Genomic DNA, 23,065 nt, shown 5'->3' with positions numbered 1-23,065 from the left:
ATTTGTAATCGTTAGCTCCTGTTAGAATAACTGTTGAATAATTCTCACCGTTAAAGTTGGTATATCATTCATAACAGACCTAACATTCCGTTCAGATATTCAATCGATTTCGGAAATTTAAACTGAAATACTTACCCGCCATGAAATTTGAAGGTCTTCGAACTGTTTACAGCTGGTTTTATCACCAAACACGTGCAACGAAACGAGTTTTAAACAATTTTATTAATTTTATAACCACACTACTCCCAAATACGCTTTTTTAGCGGCCACGACGTAACAAATTCAAATTTTTGGTGAGAATTTCAAATTTCATTGTTGTTGTTGGAACATCGACGGTTGCACTGAAATATTTCATTTTCACCATTTGAACCATTCGCCTATACGCCTATGTCTATGCAATGCTCATCACATGGATCTAATTTCATGAAAACTTCGTTTGCGAACTTTCAGAGCAAGTGCACAACCTCGCTCTACAACAGTACTTTTTGTAGTGCTCCATGATTTTCTTCCATTTAAAATAGTTTATTTTACTCGTTGAAATCACTTCAACCAAATTCTGTTTGTCTTTTTTATTGTTTTATGGAACTACCTAATTGGACTGATGAAACTAATAAAATACCTCAAATTTTCTAATTTCTTTTTCTAAAGAACACTACAAATGAAACTAGTTGTAAGGATCTCTTTCCATTTGAAGATTTTGTTAAACGTCATCTTGTTTGACCAGCGTGATACACACTATGCTGCGCTGCTGTCATTCTATCCGAAAACGGATCCGTAAACAAACAATTCTGAACTGCGGACAACAAGTTTATTTTTCCTTTCATCATTGTTAAAGTATTCGTAAAAAGATCTTTCACATTTTCATCGGAATAGCATGCTTTTGTAGCTTTTGTGCCCAATTCGTGAACATCAATAATCATTTGTTCACACTACCCCGGTTTTTTAAGTGGTGCTCCGTAGCAATTGTTTAAGCTAGTTGTCGCTCGATTCCATACCATGACTACCGCTGTAATGATGGATTACGATTTTAAGATGAAAACGCAGCAGGAACGAGCGAAAGTGGAAGATCTGTTTGAATACGAAGGTTGCAAGGTAGGTCGCGGTACGTACGGACACGTGTACAAAGCACGGCGCAAGGAGGGCAACGATACGAAGGATTATGCGCTTAAACAAATCGAGGGAACCGGTCTGTCGATGTCCGCTTGCCGTGAGATTGCAGTGAGTATTTTGGATGCCAGGCCAAGAGACAACGTAAACCATCTGAAATGTTAATTTTACTGTTTGTTACAGTTACTTCGCGAATTGAAACATCCTAATGTGATTAATCTCATCCGAGTGTTTTTATCGCACACGGATCGCAAAGTGTGGCTGCTGTTCGATTACGCCGAGCATGATCTGTGGCACATAATTAAATTTCATCGAGCGGCCAAAGCCACGAAAAAACCCGTCATGGTACCGAAAGGAATGGTGAAAAGCTTGCTTTATCAAATATTGGATGGAATTCATTATTTACACAGCAACTGGGTCCTGCACAGGGATTTGGTAGGTGGTCATGCTTATGCATTCGCCAACACGAAGAATAATGTGCCTTTTTCAACAGAAACCGGCAAATATTTTGGTGATGGGAGAAGGAAACGAACGTGGCCGAGTGAAGATTGCCGACATGGGGTTTGCCCGTCTGTTCAATGCACCGCTTAAGCCGTTGGCCGATCTCGATCCGGTAGTCGTCACCTTCTGGTATCGTGCGCCAGAGCTGCTCCTGGGTGCCCGGCACTATACGAAAGCGATCGACATATGGGCAATTGGTTGCATTTTTGCTGAACTGCTTACATCAGAACCAATTTTCCACTGTCGGCAGGAGGACATCAAGACGAGCAACCCGTACCATCACGATCAGCTGGACCGTATATTCAACGTGATGGGCTTTCCACAGGACAAAGACTGGGAGGATATTCGTAAGATGCCGGAACATCACACACTCACGAAAGACTTCAAGCGTTCAAAGTAGTACAAGCATTTCGCTTTCTTAGAAAGCAAACTCTTAAGAATTGTCACTTTTCTTATCTTTTCAGCTATGCGAGCTGTTCCTTGGTGAAATACATGGAGCGACATAAGATCAAGCCAGATAGCAAAGCATTTCATCTGCTACAAAAGTTGCTCTTGATGGATCCGAACAAACGTATCACGTCGGAACAGGCCATGCAAGATCCATACTTTTCAGAAGATCCAATGCCGACAGCTGACGTATTTGCCGGATGTCCGATTCCGTATCCCAAACGTGAGTTCCTCACCGACGAGGACCAGGATGATAAAGGAGAAAAACGGCAGCAGCAGCAGCAGCAGCAGCAGCAACAACAACAACAACAACAACAACAACAACAACAACAACAACAGCAGCAGCAGCAGCAAAACAATCAACAACAGAACAATCAGCAACAAAATCAACAGGGAAATGTACGAGCAGTGCGTATAAAATGAAATTTCTTTATATCTAGCTAACTTTTGTGTAATTGTTATATAGCAACAGCAGCAACAACAGCAGCAGCAGCAGCAACAGCAACAACAGCAGCAGAATCAACAAAACACGCAACAACAACAGTCAGGAAATGTAAATGATTTTATCAGAGGTTTTGTCCCATGTTTGAAAGCATTTTTTTCTATTGGTTTCGTTTCAGCAAATGCAACAAGGTGGTGGCGGAGGAGGAGGAGCCGGAGGTGCAGGTGGAGGAAGTGGCGGTGGCCAAAGTGGTGGAGGTGGGATCGATCACAACAATGCCAAACGTGTACGGCTTTCTGGTCCGAACGGACATCCAAACAATTCGCAGGGTGGAATGACCCAACAAGAGTATCATCAGCAGCAACAACAACAGCAGCAACAACAGAATCAAATGATGTTCAACAATGCTCAGCAAGGTGGATTCCAGCAACGGTATTAATTATGTTGCATAAGTATACAAAATACATACTCTTACTTGATACAAAGCTGAGCTCTCTTCGCTCAAGCGGATATTTGGAGTATTGTGTTTCTAATTTATTAACTACAAGCATATCCAACTAGAGAGATATTAAATGATGGATATTGTCCGAATTGTGTACTACGTTTTTATTGTGGGACTGTAATGGTTTACCCAAACTACTTAAGATAATTGACCGTTTTAATTGTCTTTTTTTACAAAAACCACTACTAATAACTATTATCGAGATCAGTTTATACAAATTTCAAAGCCATTTACTTTGTGCTGAAAGATAAAAATTTCATGCGTGTGATTTGCTAACAACTTTTTATATGCTTATCACACTATAATTGCACGAACGTTTTGGTTAGTTAACGGTCATTCATATTTGCAGAAAGTTTGCTAAAAGCTTGGCAACACTGGCATTTGAATTTAAAACGAAAAGTTGCAGATCCAAAAAATAAATGCTGTTTTATTATAAATTTTTCTAATGAGATAATATTTAAAAAAAATACTAACGGAGCATATTTAACGAGTTGATCTTTCGAGTTTATGTGATAATAATTTGTTGTGGAAACATTTTCGACAGTTTGGTTTATGTTTTATGTTTAAATTTCATGTTTTGTGCTTCACGCTTCATGAATTCCACATATTGGAAATAAAAGCGTTGGTTTGCAGGCGGCTGTACTGTCAAAATAAGCTTGCGATGTTTTTAGGTTTAAGGGTCAACTCTATCGAACAGCATTTTGATAATAATTAACACATTTTGGACAAAGTTTCCCAAAGTTCAAAGTTCATACAAAATCAATGGTCACTTAAGAAGTGCTTCAAAAGATATAATTCGTTTTCAGGTTAAAAATGTAAAATTTAAAATGTTTTAAAAGATGTACACTTTGCAACGCAGTACACAGCACCCTTGTTTAGGGTTGCAAGCCGCGCTTGAGCATGTTGAATGTCAGGTATTTGTTGCCTGGGTATTCTTCCGATATTCGTGAGTGCGGACGGACGCGTACTGCTTGTTCGTAGTCGGAGTTCAAGATCAAGTATTTGTTGTTTATATTTGTATCGTGCATCATTTTACACAATCAAATAATTGTGCGGAAAAAAGTGTAAATTTAAACCTGAAACGATTACAACGATTTTTTGTTTTGCTCGAAACAATACAAATTTCAAGTTTTAAACACCCGACCGCATTCCGATTTGGGTAATCTACAAATTTTCTGTGAATAAGAGTAGTTAATTGTGTTTTACGGTTGTGTTCTGTAAAAGCATATCGTGTTTATGTGTTAAGTTAATTGCTTGTTTTCAATAGTTGTGCAAGAAGAATAAAACAAGTGCAACTCTAATCCAAAAAGCATAAAAGGCATCGGGAGCGTGTTTTTATGCAACGCTTGTTGGTGTGTGTGTGTAACGTAGGTAAGCGAAAAAGGGGCGTCTGGATCTTTATGTTGCGTTTTTATGTTTGGTTACGGCCAGAAAAGGGTGGTGAGTGAGGAAAACAGTGCTTCGAAGTTTTTCACGCTTCAAAACGTAGGCCGCTACAAAAATAGCGGAAAAGACCGTTCTCATTCAGTAACCATAGCGTGGAAGTGAGAATTTCCGCCCAAAAACTCACGCATGGGTGACAGTGAGAATGGAATGTAAAAGGCTACAACAGCAGCAGCAAGTGATATTTTATGCTCCGTGAGGGAAAACCTCATTTGAGTTTGTTCCGTGCAGTGGTCACAGTTACCAGAATTTCTGAACTCCAGAGTGATTCGGAAAGAGTATAGTTAACGTGATTGCATTATCCTTAACATTTTATTGTAGTGCGCGTCTAAAAGGAAAATATTCCACCTAAAAAAACACGCATTCACTAGATTGAAAAACGAATAATGACCAGTAATTGCTGATACTTATTCAAACGGCTTTTCTTTATACAGTGTGTGGCCATTTGTGCCAAGGTGAGAAAGTACAGAAATAATTTTCAATTGCAAAAAAAAACCGCAACTTACCCATTACACGAAAGCAGAGAGTGAGATGAGGTCATCTCCCTTAGACAATTGTGCGTGTATGCTGAATGCAAAATTACTACTTTCCTAACAAAAAAGTGAAACAGCTTGCAAGATAAAACTAAAAATCCAATTGTTGATGTGTGAAATGCTGCGATCCGAGTGATAGACGCAAACAAAACACACGCACAGGAACCGGGCGTTAGACGGAAATCGTTCGTTAGTCATTCTGATTTTCCTGGCCACATAGCTTTTCCGGCCGCCACATTCGCTTTTCCCCTATGAACCTGTGCTACTGGTGATGATGATGATGGTGGTGGTATGGTGATAGTTTGTTTGTACGATTGTGTGTATGTGTGTTGTCGGTGAGTGTTTAGTGAAATGTGAGGTCGGTCAACATAGAAAAAGGAGAGAGGCAGCTAATGAGCGAAAGAGAAAAGAGAGATTGAGCGCGAGCCTTTTACTGTGTGGTGCGGTTTGGAAAAATCGATACGGTCGGTGACTGCTTTGTTATTTTTTTATGTTTTTTTTTTCGATTTTATAGGTCGATTGTCGTCATCTATGTATTTTATCCAGTTAACGAAAGGAGTCGTGCATTAATGAGCATTTTAAGTGTGCACTGTAGTTGTGAAAAGCATATGTAATCAGACCCAGGCTTCTGGTATCCCAAGCTTGGGAAATTCTAAGTGCACGTTCAATTCTCCTTCCTTTTTGCACGGGCGATCGGAAACAAGTGTTCGCAATACGTCATTTTGAAACCACCCTCCATTTATTGGTTTCACTTGATTGTTCCATTATTTAATATACGTTCGTATGCTGTATATTTTATAGTTGTTCTACAATTTACTGTGAGTGTGTGTAATAGGTACCAGTTTTGTCAGTGTTAAAATTGTGCTAACGATAGAAAGAATCGTTCACGTACCGTCGAAAACACCGGAATACGGAATCGTATAACCACCAAGTGCACGGTTTTGCGGAAATCAAAACATGGCATTAGAGGAGACCCAAAACAATGGGTCCGCCGTGGCGGTTGCACCCAAGGAAAATGTTCCACCACCACTCAAGCAACAGCCAATGCCGCAAGGTCAAGCGCAGGTACAACCGTCGACATCGAATGAAAAGCTGAACAATATCGTCAACGGTGGTGGCGCCACGATGGAAAAGTCACGATCCAACAACAAACAGGTAGGTGGGATGAAGGAACTGTGCTGAAGTTTTCTCGTGGATTTATGCGCAGATAGAAGGTCCCAATGCTTGGGAGAAAAGATTCTAATTTTCCTGTCCATTTGACATTTTGCAATCTATTGTGGTGTTGTTGCCCTTTATTGTACTTTTTTCTTTCGTGTCTTTCTGTTTTCTCACCAACATTCTCTCTCTCCCTCTCTCTCTGGCGACGCGTGAAAATCCGAAGTATTGTGTGCGTCTTTTGAAAGGGCATCGATTGCATTGTCAATGAAGCAAATATTATGTTGATTGAAATATCAATTTGCATGAAGAATGTATGTATGGATAAAAAATTATTCCTAGGCGATTCATTATACTAAACTACTACTGAACATGTAATTATAACATTATATTGAAGCTGTGTTCCTGTATAGTCACTACAAATCTATAAATAAAGCTGTTTTTAGAACCAAATTTAAACTTTATGAAATACTTTTAGTCAATAAAAAAAGGATAAAAACACATCTTTCTTCAACGCTATTAAGCCTTTATTATTTTAATTCTGTTTGTATGCATTTGTATTTTTCCAAAGAATAATAAAATAAATGTTTAAAAAAAATTACATTAGTGCTTCAATTATTATGTGACGCACTGTATTTGCTTCATTTGTTTTATTTAAATGTTCGTCAAAGTACCACTAAGCATGTCATATTATCAATTTTAAGATGCAGCTGTAGGTGTTGTACGTAGCATTATCAATGAAATTTGTCTTACATTTGGTACATACCCGCATAATAGCATCCACCCATTAAATGTTGCTTTAACCTTCTTGGTATTCGAATGAGACGCTTTTTAACGCCGTCGAAACAAGAAGAAATCTTTCGCGATAAGGCATGAATAACTTTTATGTTATATTATTTGCTTATTTATTCGATTTCTTAAAGAATGGCCATGTCTTACTGTATTGTATTTTATTATTCAAGTACTAACAGAAAAGAAAGGTCTAGAATTATTCAAAAATCTGTTTTATTTATTCTCGTGCTCGAAAATCTCTTCGTTATAAAAGATAATAAAAAATAGAGAAAGTAAGATATTTCTGTATTAAATTGTTTCGACCAGCGTTTCGTGCATTGAAACAAATCTCGGCGGCACAATGCACACTGCCAAATATCTTTACAAGCGAGCAAACTGCGCCGCGATTAGATCGGCAAGGGTGAGAATATTTCAAGGTCATCCAAAAGATGCTTGCCGCTGGGGCGTTTGCTACTTTCGTTCGGATTGAATCGAGCAATAGGTAGCCGGTTTAGAGCATCCAACATAGTGGTTTCTGTCGGCCTTCTTGACTGTTGTATTCCTTGTTGCAAAGAAACAGATGCCCCACCTGGGATAGATTATCAAACAAGAAGCGACCGTTTGGGCAAACGGCGAAGTTAGCAAACGAAGCATAGAAACGCCCGAGGTTTGCACGGACACGACGAAACCGACGTACCACCTTATGGCTGATGTCATCGTTGAATTTGGTCTCAGCTGCTAAGGGGCTAAGCTATGGTGAGCAAGTGTGAATTTTTAGTAACATCTTCTAATGAACGTGAAGGTTTATTATTCTTGTTGCGATTTTGTGTGAAGAATTTTGTGGATAGTCCATCTGTAGTAAGAAAAATGCAGTTGAATGAATATTTATTACAATACTAAAATAAACCTTTGCAGATACCTAATTCAAAGATAATTTACATCTCGAATATTTTACATTATATATAAGTAAATCACTATAACAATAGTCATTGAATAATGTCAGAGTAAGCCAACTCAGAGAAGCAGCACCTGCAAGTCTTTAATGACACAAGCGCAAAGGTGAACAGATATGTTTACTTCATTTACTATAAATGATCTTGTAATCTATCATTCTTAATGGGAGATCATTTGTATGGTACAATGAAACAGATATTATGCTGACGTACACCCGAGACTAACATCGATAGCTACAGGCCACAAGAGGCCCATCCAATTACGGAGCTAGTGTGGTCTCTGCCGACTACTCAGGTTCCGATTTCTTTATAGATATTCCTATACTCGAAGCTCTACCCCATTATGTTCATCTTCAGTAGCACAAGCTGGTAGGTTTATCTGGTTGGCAAGTATCAAATCGGCGCCCGGTATCCGATATTCGCCTGAATCAACCGGAGATAACCATCCACTTCTGGAGCTCTTTCACGGTCGAGTGATACGAGGAGTGCATTCTTCCTGTGCACGGTCGCGCTTTTCTCGTCGGCGAAACAAGCGGAATTAATATGTTTATTTTTCGTCGTTAGTTTCGACATTGAAGACGACCGGCTTATGTCATCAGTGAGCGGAAACATGCTAAATTGAAACATATCTTCTACCCTCACAATTACCAATGACCCTGGTTTGACTTTTTGGACACCATTGATGTGGGATAGTCAAATGAAGCGATCTAGCTATAGAAAGAATAGTCTATGGGACATGTGAAAAGAGTAGTGGCTGATGATTTCATCTACTAAGCTTGTTTTCAATAGGGACCATTGTAAATGCAAAACATAACTCTCAAAAGTGTTTCGTTCGTGATGATTTGCTCAGTTCAAGATTAAGAAGTTGCATACCCTTTTAACGTTACATAGCGCTTGGTAGTTTTCGTTTAGTTTCTACAAAGTATGCCTCTTTTAACTGCTTCCTTCTTCAGTTAGTTGATGCTCTACGACGGAAATGTCGCGAGGCATTGTTAGGAACTTCTTCAACAAATTTACCGACAGTTCACTTCAGCTGTGGAACATCACTTTGTTCATCATTTCGGCGCAGTTCCGAATAAAATCGCATTGAAGATAGTTTTTTTTACGAGCCAAAAACCTGAGTGGAAGTTTGCCCTTGACGCAACTCGCCCAGAAAATCGACACAGTTTTGCACGGTTGAGTCTAATAATATCTCTTTACTGTTTCCTTTTTATCACGATCATCTTCAACGTATCGTTGCCCTTCTTTGTTGCCATTCTTCTTTCCTCTTATCGTAACTTGATGGTGATTCGTTAGTAACTACCACACAGCGATGCCTTTGGTAATGGACTTCTGATGATTATGGTACGAAAATGTTTGATGTCGTTAGGGGATGATATAACAAATTCGGGAATATCAGTACGTTATTTTCAAACCCGCTTCAAAAGTTTAATTATTCTGGTTTCTCAATACTTTGATATAAACTATCATTTTCCTTTATAAATTTAAAAGTTGTTTAGAAATTTGAGACGTTTATTAAATATGTTTCAAGTACAAACCTAATGATCAAAATGAAGTTTCCATAAATGTTTTACATAAATATGTTGCTGACGATATCCTTCACCATATTTGAATTGATAGTAGTGTGGTTTTTCGTTTTAATATCACATTCCACCATCTTGCACATCAGCAGTAGAATTCGTGTACGCTTGAACAGGCGTAACTGTGCAAAAAAATAAATAAATGTCATCTAACGACCACTAAATGGAACCGAAATGAGAGATTCATTACTGGTGCGTGGCATTTTCTGCTTGGTTTTAAACTTAATATTGTTTCATCCGCTCGTTGATGCGCTAAATGCCGGACCAGAGGGAAGAGTAGGATATAAAACTATAATTACAAACCACTTTCGCCATCCAGCCGAACGGACGAGAGTAATCGAGCCGAATATGAAGACCGAATGTTTATGCTGTTAGCATAGTAGATGTGTGTTTTTTTTCCTTACCGAAAGTTTGGATAATTTACGTTCCTATACGTAACCGTGCAAAGGAAGGATGAAAGTGAGATAAAAGCCAGAGGAATGGTGTTTTTCTTGCGCTAACATGACATAAATTATGTACCGGTCCACTCTGGTGAAGCTTCCATTACAAATGTTTGACTCTAGAACTTGCTTAGATGAAGCTTTAAACCCTGTGAAAATGGATCTAATATTTTTTTTAAATACTGCCTACCCTACTAAATTACACAATACGAACCGTTTCAAATTTTTATGTTAAATCATAAACTGCCTGGTACATTATATTCTTTTTGGTAAATATGTGCAAGCTTTCGATTAAGTTCGAGAGTTTTTATTTTGTAGATGTTAGGTTAATTCAATTACATTACAAAAACATAGAGCTCAGCAGTGTCAACAATATATAGTCAAAATTGAGAAACAAACCTCACAATATGGAGGTTTACTTAAAGCTATTTCTTGTAATTAAACCTATACAAAATAAATGTAGCCAAAATAATAAAAAAGTATATAAAATATAAAAATATAAACACAGGAAGCACACCATTGTAATGCATATCAACAAAATGTCTTTGAAAGTAATCCTTATCTTTGCTGAGGCAAACCATGACGATTCTCATCCACTGCAATGAACCGACCAAGATATTGATCAGAACCGGTTTATTTAGGTATCTTTTTTTTGGACATACCTGGTGTCCAATTTCGCGAGTTTAATTCCACCACAAGAATTGAGAAAAAAGTGGTCATCCCGTAACCGTAGATGGTTCGTACCGGGAGGTTAGTTTCGATGGATTAAAAAGTGTGACTTTCATACCTGATTCAAACATTGCCAAGTAGCAGTGTTTAGTTTTATGTTGATACGAGATTTATATTTCTGAACATTATTTTACTTGATAATGAAGTTTTATCTTTTAGTAATATATTTTTTCTCAAATTCTCTTAAATGTTTTAGAAAGTATAATTTGAAATCGATTCTGATAATGATTAATTATTATCATATTTTTACCTGGATATTTATTTACCATGTTGTTTATATGCACGACTTTTTAAATTTTACCGAAACTATTCGTAGCGACAGTAGAATACGGAACTATCGAACACGTCACTATCGAATGAAAGCAAATGCGTTGTCCCGATATCCGTTCAGGCAAGAAAATGAACAGAAGAAAAACTTGTTTAAAGACGATCCGACGACCGTTTTGGTTGGCTCATCGCAGACAAGAACTTTGGAACGACTCGTCCCAATAGCACCATAGGTTTGAGTGGTTGCTTCAAGCAAGGTAAGATATTAAATCACTGTGACCGCGTGACCACGTCATGATGTGTTTTCTTTCCCATTCGCCTTGGATTGTTTGCAGTGGTTGTTTCGTATGTTACGTTATTTTATTTCATTTTCGTTACTTTCCTCCATCGCGACGACCATCGCACGACCATTTTCTGGCCATTTTATATCACCGCTTACGTTTGTCTCAGTTTTATTCACTCATTCCCAAAAAAGGCACTGGTTGAGTTGGAACCGGTTCCGTACCACCGTACCAGAGATGATGCTTTTCTTATCATTCGGTCACCGCAAATGGTGGATTGGTGGTGGAGAATGAAAAAAAAAAAGGTTTTCAGCAGAAAGCAGCAACCTTCACATCAATCGATATCTCCGTTTGCTTTTGCGTGTGCCGTTTTGTGCTTATTGGGGACCTCTGGTAGCAGTGTTGATGGTGAGTTGATTACGCAATCCGCAATCCGTCCGGGGAAGGACGGTTCTGTGCCGCACTTTTCACCAACACGATATGACCCTGCTGTGTCAATCGATAATGGCTGGCCAATTTGCCGCAAACCTGTGTACCATCAGGCGGGTCGCTCCGGGTCTCCGCGTGTGTGTATCGATCTACGTTGGCTGAAGGAAGGAATCAGAGTTGAAAAATGTGACATAGTGTGTCTTTTTGATTTTTATGCTCATGATGAAGTTTATTTTAGTCGTAGCCCTTTTCATATTGAGGTTGATTGAACTCTTTTGTTGAAAATTGTTGACAATTGAACGTTAAGAGTGCATTTGTTGCATTTGAATCAGTAAGAATTTAATTTTTTAAATCATCTCATGAATTCAGTCAAATCTCGTCTAGGTCTTGGTGCGATATAGTCCGCATTTAGTTGTCAATCTAACTTACGAACAATTCAATTCCACTTCTAAATCATTATCAGTCGCGTAAGGGCTTAAGGAAATGTTACTATCTTATCATGGTCGTTTGCAAAAGTGGCTGTACGATTGCACTCAGATTTCGAGCAAGGGTTGATTTGAATGCTTACCATAAATAGCTTGTGAAGCACAAGGGCACACATTCATCCAACGGTTTATGATGGTGACAAGGTGTACCGGTTTTCTGGTACGAGATGTGAGTTCCATTTATTTCGTTGCTCGCTATGTTGTTTCTCTAAAGTAAGGGTTTTTGCTTTTTTTTGCACTTAAAACAGGTAAATTGGTCACGTTTCTCAAATTCTTTTATTTGCAAAATGTATTTTGGTTTCGTACTCTATGTACATATTGCTTACTGTTTGTCATGTCTGTTAAAAACAACTGCAATTAAACTGCAGTTGGCAGTTGCAAACCAACACTTCTAGAACATCCAATCGTTGTTCGTACATATGTCTAGTTTAAACGTAAGCTAAATTTTTACGCAAAACGATGCACCGATAAGTTTCTCATGCAAATTGAACCGACATGAAACGTAGTGAAAAGTTTTCCTTTTTGGATGCATTCTTCAGCGCCATCGAAACTGCCTTAATTCCTTGGACGTGCGTGGGACTTCAAGTCGCCTTTTATAGATCAATTTCAGCACCAAGCACCGTACGGTACAGTAAATGTAAACCACGGTACAGTACACCGAGTGAAGGAACGGTTGCATGTGCATGTGCTTTCCTTTTCGATTGACGTTACTGTTTTGTTCGTATCCAATTAAGGTAATTGTAGAGTGTGGCTATTTTATTACCCAATCGAAAGAAAGGTTCACTGTTTGCGTCTTGATACAATGTCCATCGTTTTTTTTTTTTCGTGGACGAAGTTACTGTTGGGTTCGTCATTCGCGCCTGTCATGGATTTGGTGGTCGGTTGTGGTTGCTCGCGTGTCACGAACCGTGGTCGTATCTTTTATTGATTTATGACCTACCATGGCCAGATATTCACGAACATAAGCATAAGTCAACAATAGTAACAATAGTCCATGAGAGGTTAGATGTGGAATGTACACCTTTGACGAAGAAATGTTTCAATAAGTTGCTGGATTTTTAGCATAATTTATGCTATTTGTGTCACTTGAAATGCGATTGAAAGTGAAATGAAAAACTGTAACCTAAAATGTGAAATATTTTTTCATCTTCATGTTTGTATTTTGTTCTATTTATCAGCGGTGTCTCTAAAGACAAATCTTAAACCAAGAGAGAAAGTTTCGTGATGAGCATCAGGTCCTACAAGAAGGGATTTATCAACATAGATTGGTTACAGCATGTATCTGGTTTTCAATCAAATACAAGAGACAAGAATATAAGCCAAAAGCAGTGAAAAGAGAGGCGTTAATATGATTGTTGTGTCTTGATTTCTAACACCCGAGTGCTAATGACGAAACTAGTAAGCGATGGAACAAATTTTTCATACCAATTCCGGTCAGACTTATGGTAAGATCTATATTTTGTTGCCTCGATGGACAATGCAAAAGTTTTTAATAGGTTTTTAAATAATTTTAATTTGCTTGAGAATGCAAGATCATATCAGAAGAAGCGTGTCATTTTTTCTGCTTGTAACTCATGAAAGAAAAATCACAAACACAAACAAAAGGAAAAAGTAAACACAGCACACAAAGGCAAGGATGTTTAGTTATTGAATAAAAGGTTATACTTACTTAATTAAACAGCTTTTATATATTTTTTTGGTTGAATAAGAGCGATAAGCAACAGCACTTTTGGTCATGTTTTTCTTCAACTAAAATTTTCGTTAATAAATCCGTTCCTCGTTCGGTGTCGTGAATTCAACGCCGTTTGTGATCGTTTCGAACCTGACTTCTCGCGATTTGTATTCCTAAATTATATACGTGATGTGCTGCCCTTTGCAATACAATACAATACAATCCAATGTAAAAATGTTAATCTGTCTCTATCAATCTAATCAATGTATAAATTGTAAAAAACGCTTTAAGGGGGCCACATACGGACCGTTAAATTCAATCAATAAACAACAAATAACAAAATAACAAATAATTTTTCAAAAAAAATTCAAATGCAATCATTCATCCTAGAATTGTTTGTTGAACAATATATTGCATTTTCATCATGGTTTTTACTAAATACTGAAAAGTCGGTATTGCATTACACTATGCGATTGATGAGTTGATGTGATGCTTTAACTGTTAGTCCGGAGACAATAAAAAAACAACTTTTTGTTCACATTTATGTTGGATCGGCTGTCATACATTTATGCTTCGATGTATTATCATAACTATACTTTTGCGCACTGATGCGTGAAGCGTAAACGCTAACAAAGCTCCACAATCAATGTACCAAATCCCCGCTTTCGGTTCCGGATTCAACGATTTACCTTTCCTGTTTCATTCTTCAGCGAAGCTTCGCTCCATTTTCACCTGTCCTACGTTTCCACCATTACGCTTGTAGGTAACGTGCGGATCAATGAAGACGAAATTCGCTTTGGTTACCATTATTATTTATCGGAGCTCATTGAATTTTACGATTTTTTTTCTGTGTTCAACTGAACCGGCAAATCAATAAATGAGTGGCATTGCTAAGCAGCATAAATCACGCATAATGCCGAGGGAAAAGCTAAACTGCTTTAGAGAGTCGAAGAGAAGCAAGTGAAATCGAAAAGAAATTTTGCTTCCCTCCGTGAACTTGACCTGTCATTTTTGCGGATTTGCTGATGTGTGCTGAGGCGGCACAGTTTTTCTGCATCTGCCAATCTTTCGGAGAAATTTGCGCTTACAGTGGTATGCTGCATGAGAAAGATGGCCAGCGGTCGGTCATCCTCCAGTATGGGCGAAGGAGGTTGTTTTGTGGTTTAATGGTTGTTGCTTAAATGTTTTCTATCTGCGTCGCCGTCACTGAAAAAGTGTGATTTTTGAGGTTTCGTTTTTTTGTAATGTTGCTTATAAACTATAGTTGACATTAAAAGGTAGATAAATTCGTCAAATTATACTCGCCAGCTCATTGTTTATTGCACACGGGCAAAATTTCGAAGCTAATAAGCCAGCAAAAATGATGGATGGAGAAAATCGATCCAAAGTGGAGCTATTTTTCCAATAAAGCCAAGAAAAACACCTAGAGTAAAGCAAATGGGAATATTTTAGAGTTTTTAGTTCAGTGTGGCAAAAGTGAGTGGAGGAGAAAAAAAACCTTATTCTCAATTATGAGCGATCTTCATCTCACTTTTCCACCGGCTGGTACAACAGTACGGAAAACAACAAGCATTCCAATTCGTGCCAATTAGAGGGCTGGAAGAAGATGCTAATGGACGGATTGCTCGTTTTGGGGCTGTTGCGATCATGCAGCAGCAGCATTTTCTCCTGTTTCGAATTGAGCAGCTGTACCCGTACGGTGTATCAGATCTGTGCAAAGAAACGGGTTAATGGAGATCGATCGTGGAGGGCAGGATAAATTTCATAAACATTTATTCCTCTTCAATAGGTTTTATCGTGTACGCGGGTGTGCCAAAGCAAAGGAAGGAAAAGTGTAAAAAAAAAAGAAAGTATGAGAACGTGAGACTGCAATTTCATAAATAAGCTTTTTTTCTTATTTATTGGAGCGATCTACATATACTGATGCAATCGGGTATTAGCGTGATCGTGACGATTGATTTTATTCTTTGTGCGCTACTAAAATGGCAGTTATACCACAGTTTAGTAAATTGTACTCTGCTCTTTAAACGGTTCAAATTATTGAATATTGCATCACTGTTGAGAGAATGCTACGTCGATTTATTATAAATTATCCACACATGATTGACTATTTATTCCTTGCAGAAATATAAACATAGTTTTACTTATAAGATAATTTATTGCTTTAAATATCCATGTAAAATTTATCAACTGTGTTTAAAAGCGGGTTTTTCGTGTTTAGTTCGATTCTAAAAATATTCTTTTGCATGACCGCCGTTGGAACTTTTGCTTGTTGCGCTGACAGCAACAAATTTGTCTTTGCCAAAAGTAGAAGAAAAATTAAACCATCTCCAAGAGGCAGATAAATCATCTCCACCTAGGGCTATTCCAAGATCCGTAGCAAATGGTGAGACGATGTAGCGATAGAATCAATCTGGAACATCGTACTCCGAACACTCCGGAATCGGGAGCTCAGCAGTGGTGCAGTGTAGTGTTTCTTTTAGGTCATCGTTCACTGTGAGTTTTCTTTCTCCCTGCTGCATCCAAAAATAATCACCAGCCGCATCAGAATTAACGGCAACGAAATAAAGGCCGCCGGAAAATAACTCTTGCTTTTTCTTATTGCTTTTCGCTCTGATCGCACGCCCCACCGTTCTAGTTTTGGTCGTGTGAAATGATTTTTGGTAGCGCGCTAGCATCTAAGCATGAACCGGAGCTCCCAGGGTTTCCCAGGAGGGAAGAGGAAACGCATTCTGGTGTGGCTTTTGTGTCGACTACTGAAAAGTCGTAATTTAGCCGCATTCGTTATTGAGACGCACAGTCATCGGAGCAAGAAGATGGCGCGAGATTATCGGTGAAGGGAGAGCATTAAAGAAGCATTAACCTAACATAGCGCAACGATCGAACGATGGCTTACAGCCGAAAGAAGGTAGACAAGCTTCCGAAACGAGTAATAGGTTTTCGTCGCTGACAGGATTTTTAGTGGGAAAGGTGAGAAAAAAACTAAACACAAATTCTATGCAGTAGCGAGACTACATCTGGATGTTTTTTGCACCCGCAAGCTAGCTAAGCTTTTAATTAAATCAAGATTTAACTTAAAAAAGTGAAAATATGGGGCTTCGTTTTGAGATTCGTGAAAAATGATTAAATACAACAGCTCAAAAAGTAAACCGAGTTCCGATTTATATGCTCCGTAGGAGTGTAGTGAAAGTTTCTGGCGTTTCTGAGCTCTGAACTGTGAAGAGAAATAAAAGATCTCGTTTAATAAATGATTACGATCAAAATCAACGCAACGGTACGGGTAAGATTCGGGTCAAAAGAATCGTAGAGTGAGAGTGAATGGACACGAACACACTGCAATTGGAAGACTGTTGTGAAGAAACACACGAAAAATCAAACCATTCTGCAAAGGGATTTTAATGTTTACCAGTGGTTGTGATGCATTCGTGAAACAAACTTCGACACGCTCGACAAGGTTTCAAACCCGCCTGAGATGCAACAAAAAAGTGCAACGATGGTAACGAAAGTGGTTGAAACTGGCCAGCAGCGCACCCAACATCGTGATCAGCAGTGGCGATAAATCTCATCAACGCAAGAGTGCCCTTTTTGTGTGCTTCCCTATTTCCGAGGTTGGAACTATACGAAACGCCCACACACAAACCATGGAGACATGGTGGTTTTCACTCGGTCTCCCAATGGCTGCGATTTGTGTGTGTGTGTTGTGAAGAGTTCCTTCGCGGTGAAAGGTAAATCCCGCGCAATGGTGATCCAATGGTGCAGTACAACATGGAAGGAAGTAGCGAGCTGAAGGTAATGAAATTCCCGACACAAACTGCGGGTTCAATTTTATTTGCCATTCGAACGGTGCTTTCCCTTTGGTCAGAGCCATGGTCTGTCCCTAACCTCGATGGGGTGATTGTTTCCGAGCCCACCGGAACGTACAATAAGGTGCTATTGTGGGCTGCCCGATGGAGGCATGACTGTGTATGGAGGTACACGAACGTCAGCAATTTTGTAGTCTCCCAACGAACCAACGTACCTCTGGCAGTGAACTAAGTAACCACCCACAGCACCCATCAATCTGTCAAGCTGACCGATTTTTGTGTTACTGTGTCCATTGGAGTTCGTTTGGCGAGATGAGAAGCAATCACATTTTTCTTTCTTTCATCGAGCCTGGGATGGAAGATGATCTTTTTTTTTGGCCAAACAACTCGGTTTGTTGTAAGAGTTTGAACAGATTTAAATAGATCCGGATCGAATTATTTGTACGGAAAAAAACTCACACACATACAACCATTGGCAGTTTTCGCAATGCAAGCAGAGCGCAGTTGTTCGCCAGAAATGTAACCAAAATAAAACAAAAAACTCTTCCAAAATCAGCGATAAAAACCTGTTTAAATTTGGACTCTGACGGAATGGCAAATCTTCGCACCTATTGGATTTGGCTTGTTTCCCGCCGGTGATGCTGGATATTTTATTTTTCGCCGTTTACGTTTTAACGGATTTCTTATGGGAGAAACATAAGCTGACAAAATTGTACGTAGGTGAAATGGTCGTAATGCGAATAAAATCTTCGTTCGTGAGGTTAGGGTTGAGTGTGCGGTAAATGTAAAATTTATTGAACGCATGTTCTATATTAAGAAAGTGATTTAACCTTTATTTGATTTGTTAAGTACGTAATGTGATGTATGGTATGGTAGCTAGTCTTTGATACATTTTTACTTTATGAGTGAGTGTTTTAATGCACTTCGACTTGATTATTTGCCAGATACAAAATTTGTGGTCGGACATACCTTTTCATTTTTATTCGTTTTTTTTTTGGATTATCTCAAGAGGATGTTATATATACATTGATCAGTTAGTTTACAGCAACAAACATCTTAATTTAAGATTAGTTTACAGCAGCGAACATCTTAATTGCACTGATTGAAGGGTCTTTGTTTTTAAAATGCTCAACGATCTTTGACCGTTGTGGTTGATGTTTTTTTTACAATCATGACGACTTCACAAATCTTATGCCGTAAGCGAATTGCTAGTTGCGCTTTCCTTCAATCACTGTACAGCATTGTATAGGAAAGCGAACCTAAAAATAACCACAGGAATGCATGAGCGGTAAACGATTCCCTAGGAAGTTGCCCACATACCACTCTCGAGCGATCGTTGATCAGATGCTATTTATCTGCCAAAAAAGGGTTACACCGTACAGTAGAGCTAAAGATCTATAATTGTTTCGAAAGCCTTTGGCTACTTTCAGATTTGGTGTTAAGGAGCACCCGCGAAGGAAAGTGAACTTTCCTCTCCTTTCGCGCTATTTATGGCAGACACAACAATCAACTAACAACGGGTTCTTTTCTTTATCCGAGGTATTGGAGGCGCCAGCCAGATGATGGCGTCTTACACGGTATGCACTGTTTTATTCTGTGTCAGATCGAAAATGCATCTTAAAAAGTGATCGATACTACGTCGTTAGGAATTACAGTTAACAGATTTTGCTCGCATTTCAAATTTTGTCCGGCGGACACATGAAAGTCTACCTTTGGCAGTAGTATGGGATAGCAATGACGATGATTCTGACAAAACCAAAAGCAAAAGAACAATGACGATGTTATGCATGGGTTGTTGTTGTGAATAAAAAATTCAACACTTAATTTCAATGTACATCAATGGCTTCATTTGAAGTTAATAGAAGCTTCCCTTTTTTTGTATCAACTGTAAACTGTATGACCGTGATCAAATCGAGCAGAAACAATAGCTTGATCGCATATAGTGGAGGTAGTACGATTTGTAATTTCAAACTAAAAAGGTAAACCCTGCATGCTTTTAATGTGCTTCGCGTTGTGGCCAACGAAACGGAACCGACACAATCACGTGCGTTCAGTGACATTCTGTCAACGGGACAGACTTATGACAGCATTTATGAAGCTGATGATAATGATAATGATTATGTGTAAGATGGTAGTATATTTACAAAGTGCAAGGCACCGTCTGAGATTGTTTAACAACACGCTGCTTCGGCTATCAGTGGCCCTGTAAATTACATGTCTCAAATTAAACACGTGAGATCGCATCAGAGTGAAGAAACGCATTTCACATACATTCAGAAACATTTATTAGAAAACGATAAACGAATTGTTCTTGAGCATTGTTGTTTGGAAGCTTTGTTGATTATTCAATGAGCACGTCTTATAGCGATTTTTACAACACTCGGCACTTAACTGGAATTGGAAATTTTGGACATCCCCTAGCGGACACACACATATAAACTATGTGTTGGAATAACCAAAAACACGCACGTGTACGCTAACGGTACTATGTTCATCCGGTCTACTCGTTTGTGGTTTACGGTCGATGTCCATTTAACTGTTGTTGTCATCCTCAGCTGGGGTAACATTTGCCATTTCCTGTGTGCATACATTTTGCGTCCAACAAAACGAAACGCCTTTCAAGGTGTAGGGTACATGTTGGTCTCCATCTCCAAGAGTGTTAAGAACTTTGAGAGTCTTCGGTAATTTCTGCCGAACACACGATAGGCTATGACGTCCATCACAAATTAACATACGTAAAAGATCTTCAGAGGTGGAGAACTTCAATCAAGATGGCGACCTGCGCTTGTCAAAACAGCGCATTCGATACCAAGAAGTTAGTGCTGATTTTTTGTTTTATTGCCTAAACAGTTCGCTCGGATGCTTTTGCCATTGCGTAAACGAAATTGTTGGATGTGATACGAAGGGTTTCGTTTTCTTCTCCGATAGCACGATGTCTGGGGCATCGTCGTGTCACTCACTCAACCGAACACCCAACAGCTGGTACTAATTTTAAATTTTAAACGTTGTTTATTTATTCCACGACTCAACAATTTCCCTTTACCGTACCCCGTTCATGGATATCGTCCGTCAGCGGATGTCGGAAGGAAATGCCAACCCCTGAAACGAGTGGTCCAGGCAGGTTGAGTGCGGAGGTTACCAATGTGCTTTGCGTTTGGATCTCTAAATCTCTGAACGCGGACATTTGTTCGAAGCCCTAACTCTGGCGGTCTAACTCGGTGGTCTGACGTAACGGTTGAGGATGTACAGTGGGAAACACAAATCGTTTCCAACCGAAGGTTCGAGTGTAAACAAAGCCATACCGGCTAGTCTCCATACATAGGGGATTGATGAGGGTGGTCACTTCCATCGCGGGGCTTTCATCGAAATGGTTCACACAACGCAACAACGCTGCGGGAGAATGTTGCAAAGTGTAGTTGCAAAAAATAAAACGCGTTTTCGCACGATTGCCTCACGAGTTGCATACATATATTTGTATGAGCGAAAATGTATGTTGCCTGCTGCCTTCTGGTCTGATTCATGCGTAGGACCATGGAACTGTGGTCTTAATTTGTGTGATTCAATGTATGCAAAGCACCTTGCACCATCTTACTAGTTAGTTTATTATATCTGATAAATGATGTTTTTGTTACTTCGATACTAGTTACTTGAAGAAGTATTATACTCACGCTACTTTCACTGAAATTTAATCAACATTAATGTAAAACGAAAATATATTAAAACATGTGAGACACATTCACAATACAGTGTACAAAGCGAGACGCTTTCTGTGTGATGCGTCATCACTGACGCTCTACGAGTTTGTGGCTTAATTAAGTGGAATACCCTTTTCAATTAAAACACAAACCTCCCTTCGCCCCTGAATGTGTCGCAACACGAGCCTTTGCTTTGCCCACAGTATTTCGGACCGTGTCATGTACTGTTTGGGAGCGGTAATTGAACGCTATTGAGCGAGTATGTATCGTTGAGAGTTTCGTGAAGTAGTTGGCTTGGTTGCATGGCACACCAGCATATGTGATAAGGGGAATGCAGATACGGCAATTTTTTGAACCTAAACTCAAGCATAGACGCCGTTCTCTAGAAGAATACGAGTATTTTATGTTTGCTGCTAATTTCTAGCAGATACGGTGGCAGCTTGACGTCATCACCAAAACCAATTATCACTATCTGTATTACTTGGACGAAGCTCTCGGATTACCGTAACAAATTCTCTTTTGCCAGCACGTTTTCCATGATAAACGCACGAATGAGTGTTTGTTGGGTTTTTGTTTCGGTTTAACTTATTATTAGAGCTTGAAAGATTCTGCTTTACATCACTTGTTAACGAAAAGTTCTCTGTAATTACCACGGGTATTCTTATTCTACTATTTACTCAGAGCAGTGGGAAAACACGAATTCAAATGTGAATCAGCTCATTGAATCTATCGCATGATGTGGCAGCATTTTCTTCCCATTTCGCCATCACCAAGGTCTCATCCCGTGTGTGGTCAGTATAAATAGCACATGAAATAATGACAAGAATTAGAGCGTGTACACAGATACAAAGACCAAGTAACAATCACGCGTGTAAATTTAGCAGCATTCGCACCGATTGAAGATTGATTTGCGACCAAGATCAAGAGTTCCAAACTAAGGATTCCAATAGACCTCTCGACAGTTTTTCATCAATCTACTCTAGAATACCCAACAATAGTTTGTTTGATTCCTGTCACGTATTAAATCAAGAGATAATCTGTTCGCATTTCAATGAGTTGTATTAGGTTTTAATATTTTTAGAAATCATGCATGGTAGCATTGTTTAACCTCAAAAATGTATGTGATGAAAATGAAGCGTGTCTGGTACATTAGTTCTAGTGGAAAATTTTTGTTTTCCATAGTGCGCTTGAATTCTTTCCATCTTGTTCGTTGCAACTCCTCTGATAAGGTCATTAACATCGAGTCTCGCTTTGCTTTACACGCAAATGACAATGTCACGCTTCCAGAAGTAAGCTTCCAGAAATATTGCCCAATAAAACGTGACTCAATGTGAACGACGGTGTGACAGGCTAATGCATACCTCGTCATGCGTTATGGCTGAGTGGTTCTGGTAGCTCTGAGCAATACAGACCAATAGACAAAGCGAAGTAAAAACCAAGGGACGCCACAATAAGACCCCTGTGGAAAAACGTACCAAACGCAAACTTTTCCTGCACGCCTAGAGTTCCGCCACCTGTTCGGCACATGTTTTACGGTGCGGAAAATAGAAGAGTCAGGAACGATCCGGGGTATACGATGGGTGGTGGTGCTGAAGGTATGCTTTATGTTACGTTCTTCTCTAGACATGCACTTGTTTACTGTCAGCCACATGCGCCGCCACACACTAGAGATGTCGTCATACTTCAGCGAATTAACACACTGCAGACTCGTGCGCGAGATAGCGGGTGTGGTTTTACTCTTTGCTGATGTTGTATTCTAATATCTATGGGAGACAAAACAAATTGTAGTGTCTGCCGTGCTTTGTTTGTGCTCATATTTTCTTACGAACA

At 39.1% G+C, this 23,065-nt stretch overlaps 2 protein-coding genes across 12 annotated transcripts in view; both read left to right on the top strand.

Moving 5' to 3' along the window:
• The first annotated feature begins 243 nt into the window (after positions 1 to 243).
• LOC125766125 (cyclin-dependent kinase 8) lies at positions 244 to 3,084 on the top strand. Of its 2 annotated transcripts, none has more exons than XM_049431799.1 (6): positions 244 to 1,218; positions 1,291 to 1,542; positions 1,601 to 2,004; positions 2,073 to 2,463; positions 2,522 to 2,608; positions 2,676 to 3,084. In XM_049431799.1, exons 1-6 carry the CDS (start codon positions 997 to 999, stop codon positions 2,934 to 2,936), a joined length of 1,617 nt encoding a protein of 538 aa, XP_049287756.1. In that variant the 5' UTR covers positions 244 to 996; the 3' UTR covers positions 2,937 to 3,084. The 2 variants fall into 2 exon arrangements, with proteins under 2 accessions (XP_049287756.1, XP_049287757.1); XM_049431800.1 differs by having other exon boundaries at positions 247 to 1,218; positions 2,073 to 2,454.
• An 836-nt stretch (positions 3,085 to 3,920) lies between these two features.
• The window catches only part of LOC125766100 (ankyrin-3-like), a 54,986-nt gene continuing 35,841 nt past the window's right edge, over positions 3,921 to 23,065 (top strand). For 7 of the 10 annotated variants that reach the window (XM_049431715.1, XM_049431713.1, XM_049431714.1 and 4 more), the window contains exon 1: positions 5,777 to 6,130. In XM_049431715.1, coding sequence (XP_049287672.1) covers positions 5,933 to 6,130 — 198 coding nt within the window. In that variant the 5' untranslated portion in view covers positions 5,777 to 5,932. Of the gene's footprint in view, positions 4,371 to 5,776; positions 6,131 to 23,065 lie in introns of those variants that run through there. The other 3 variants (XM_049431711.1, XM_049431709.1, XM_049431708.1) reach the window with 3 other exon arrangements.

Source organism: Anopheles funestus, chromosome 2RL (assembly GCF_943734845.2).
Source record: "Anopheles funestus chromosome 2RL, idAnoFuneDA-416_04, whole genome shotgun sequence".
Classification (NCBI taxonomy): domain Eukaryota; kingdom Metazoa; phylum Arthropoda; class Insecta; order Diptera; family Culicidae; genus Anopheles; species Anopheles funestus.
Note: the sequence above shows the minus strand (reverse complement) of the source record. Positions and strands in the feature narration are given on the sequence as shown.

Excerpts from the sequence above, each read along its gene's own strand:
- LOC125766125 (XM_049431799.1), top strand. The coding sequence starts at position 997 with ATGACTACCGCTGTAATGATGGATTACGATTTTAAGATGAAAACGCAG. Across the intron at positions 1,543-1,600 it reads GGGTCCTGCACAGGGATTTG|AAACCGGCAAATATTTTGGT; the intron begins GTAGGTGGTCAT and ends CTTTTTCAACAG. Across the intron at positions 2,464-2,521 it reads AACAGGGAAATGTACGAGCA|CAACAGCAGCAACAACAGCA; the intron begins GTGCGTATAAAA and ends ATTGTTATATAG.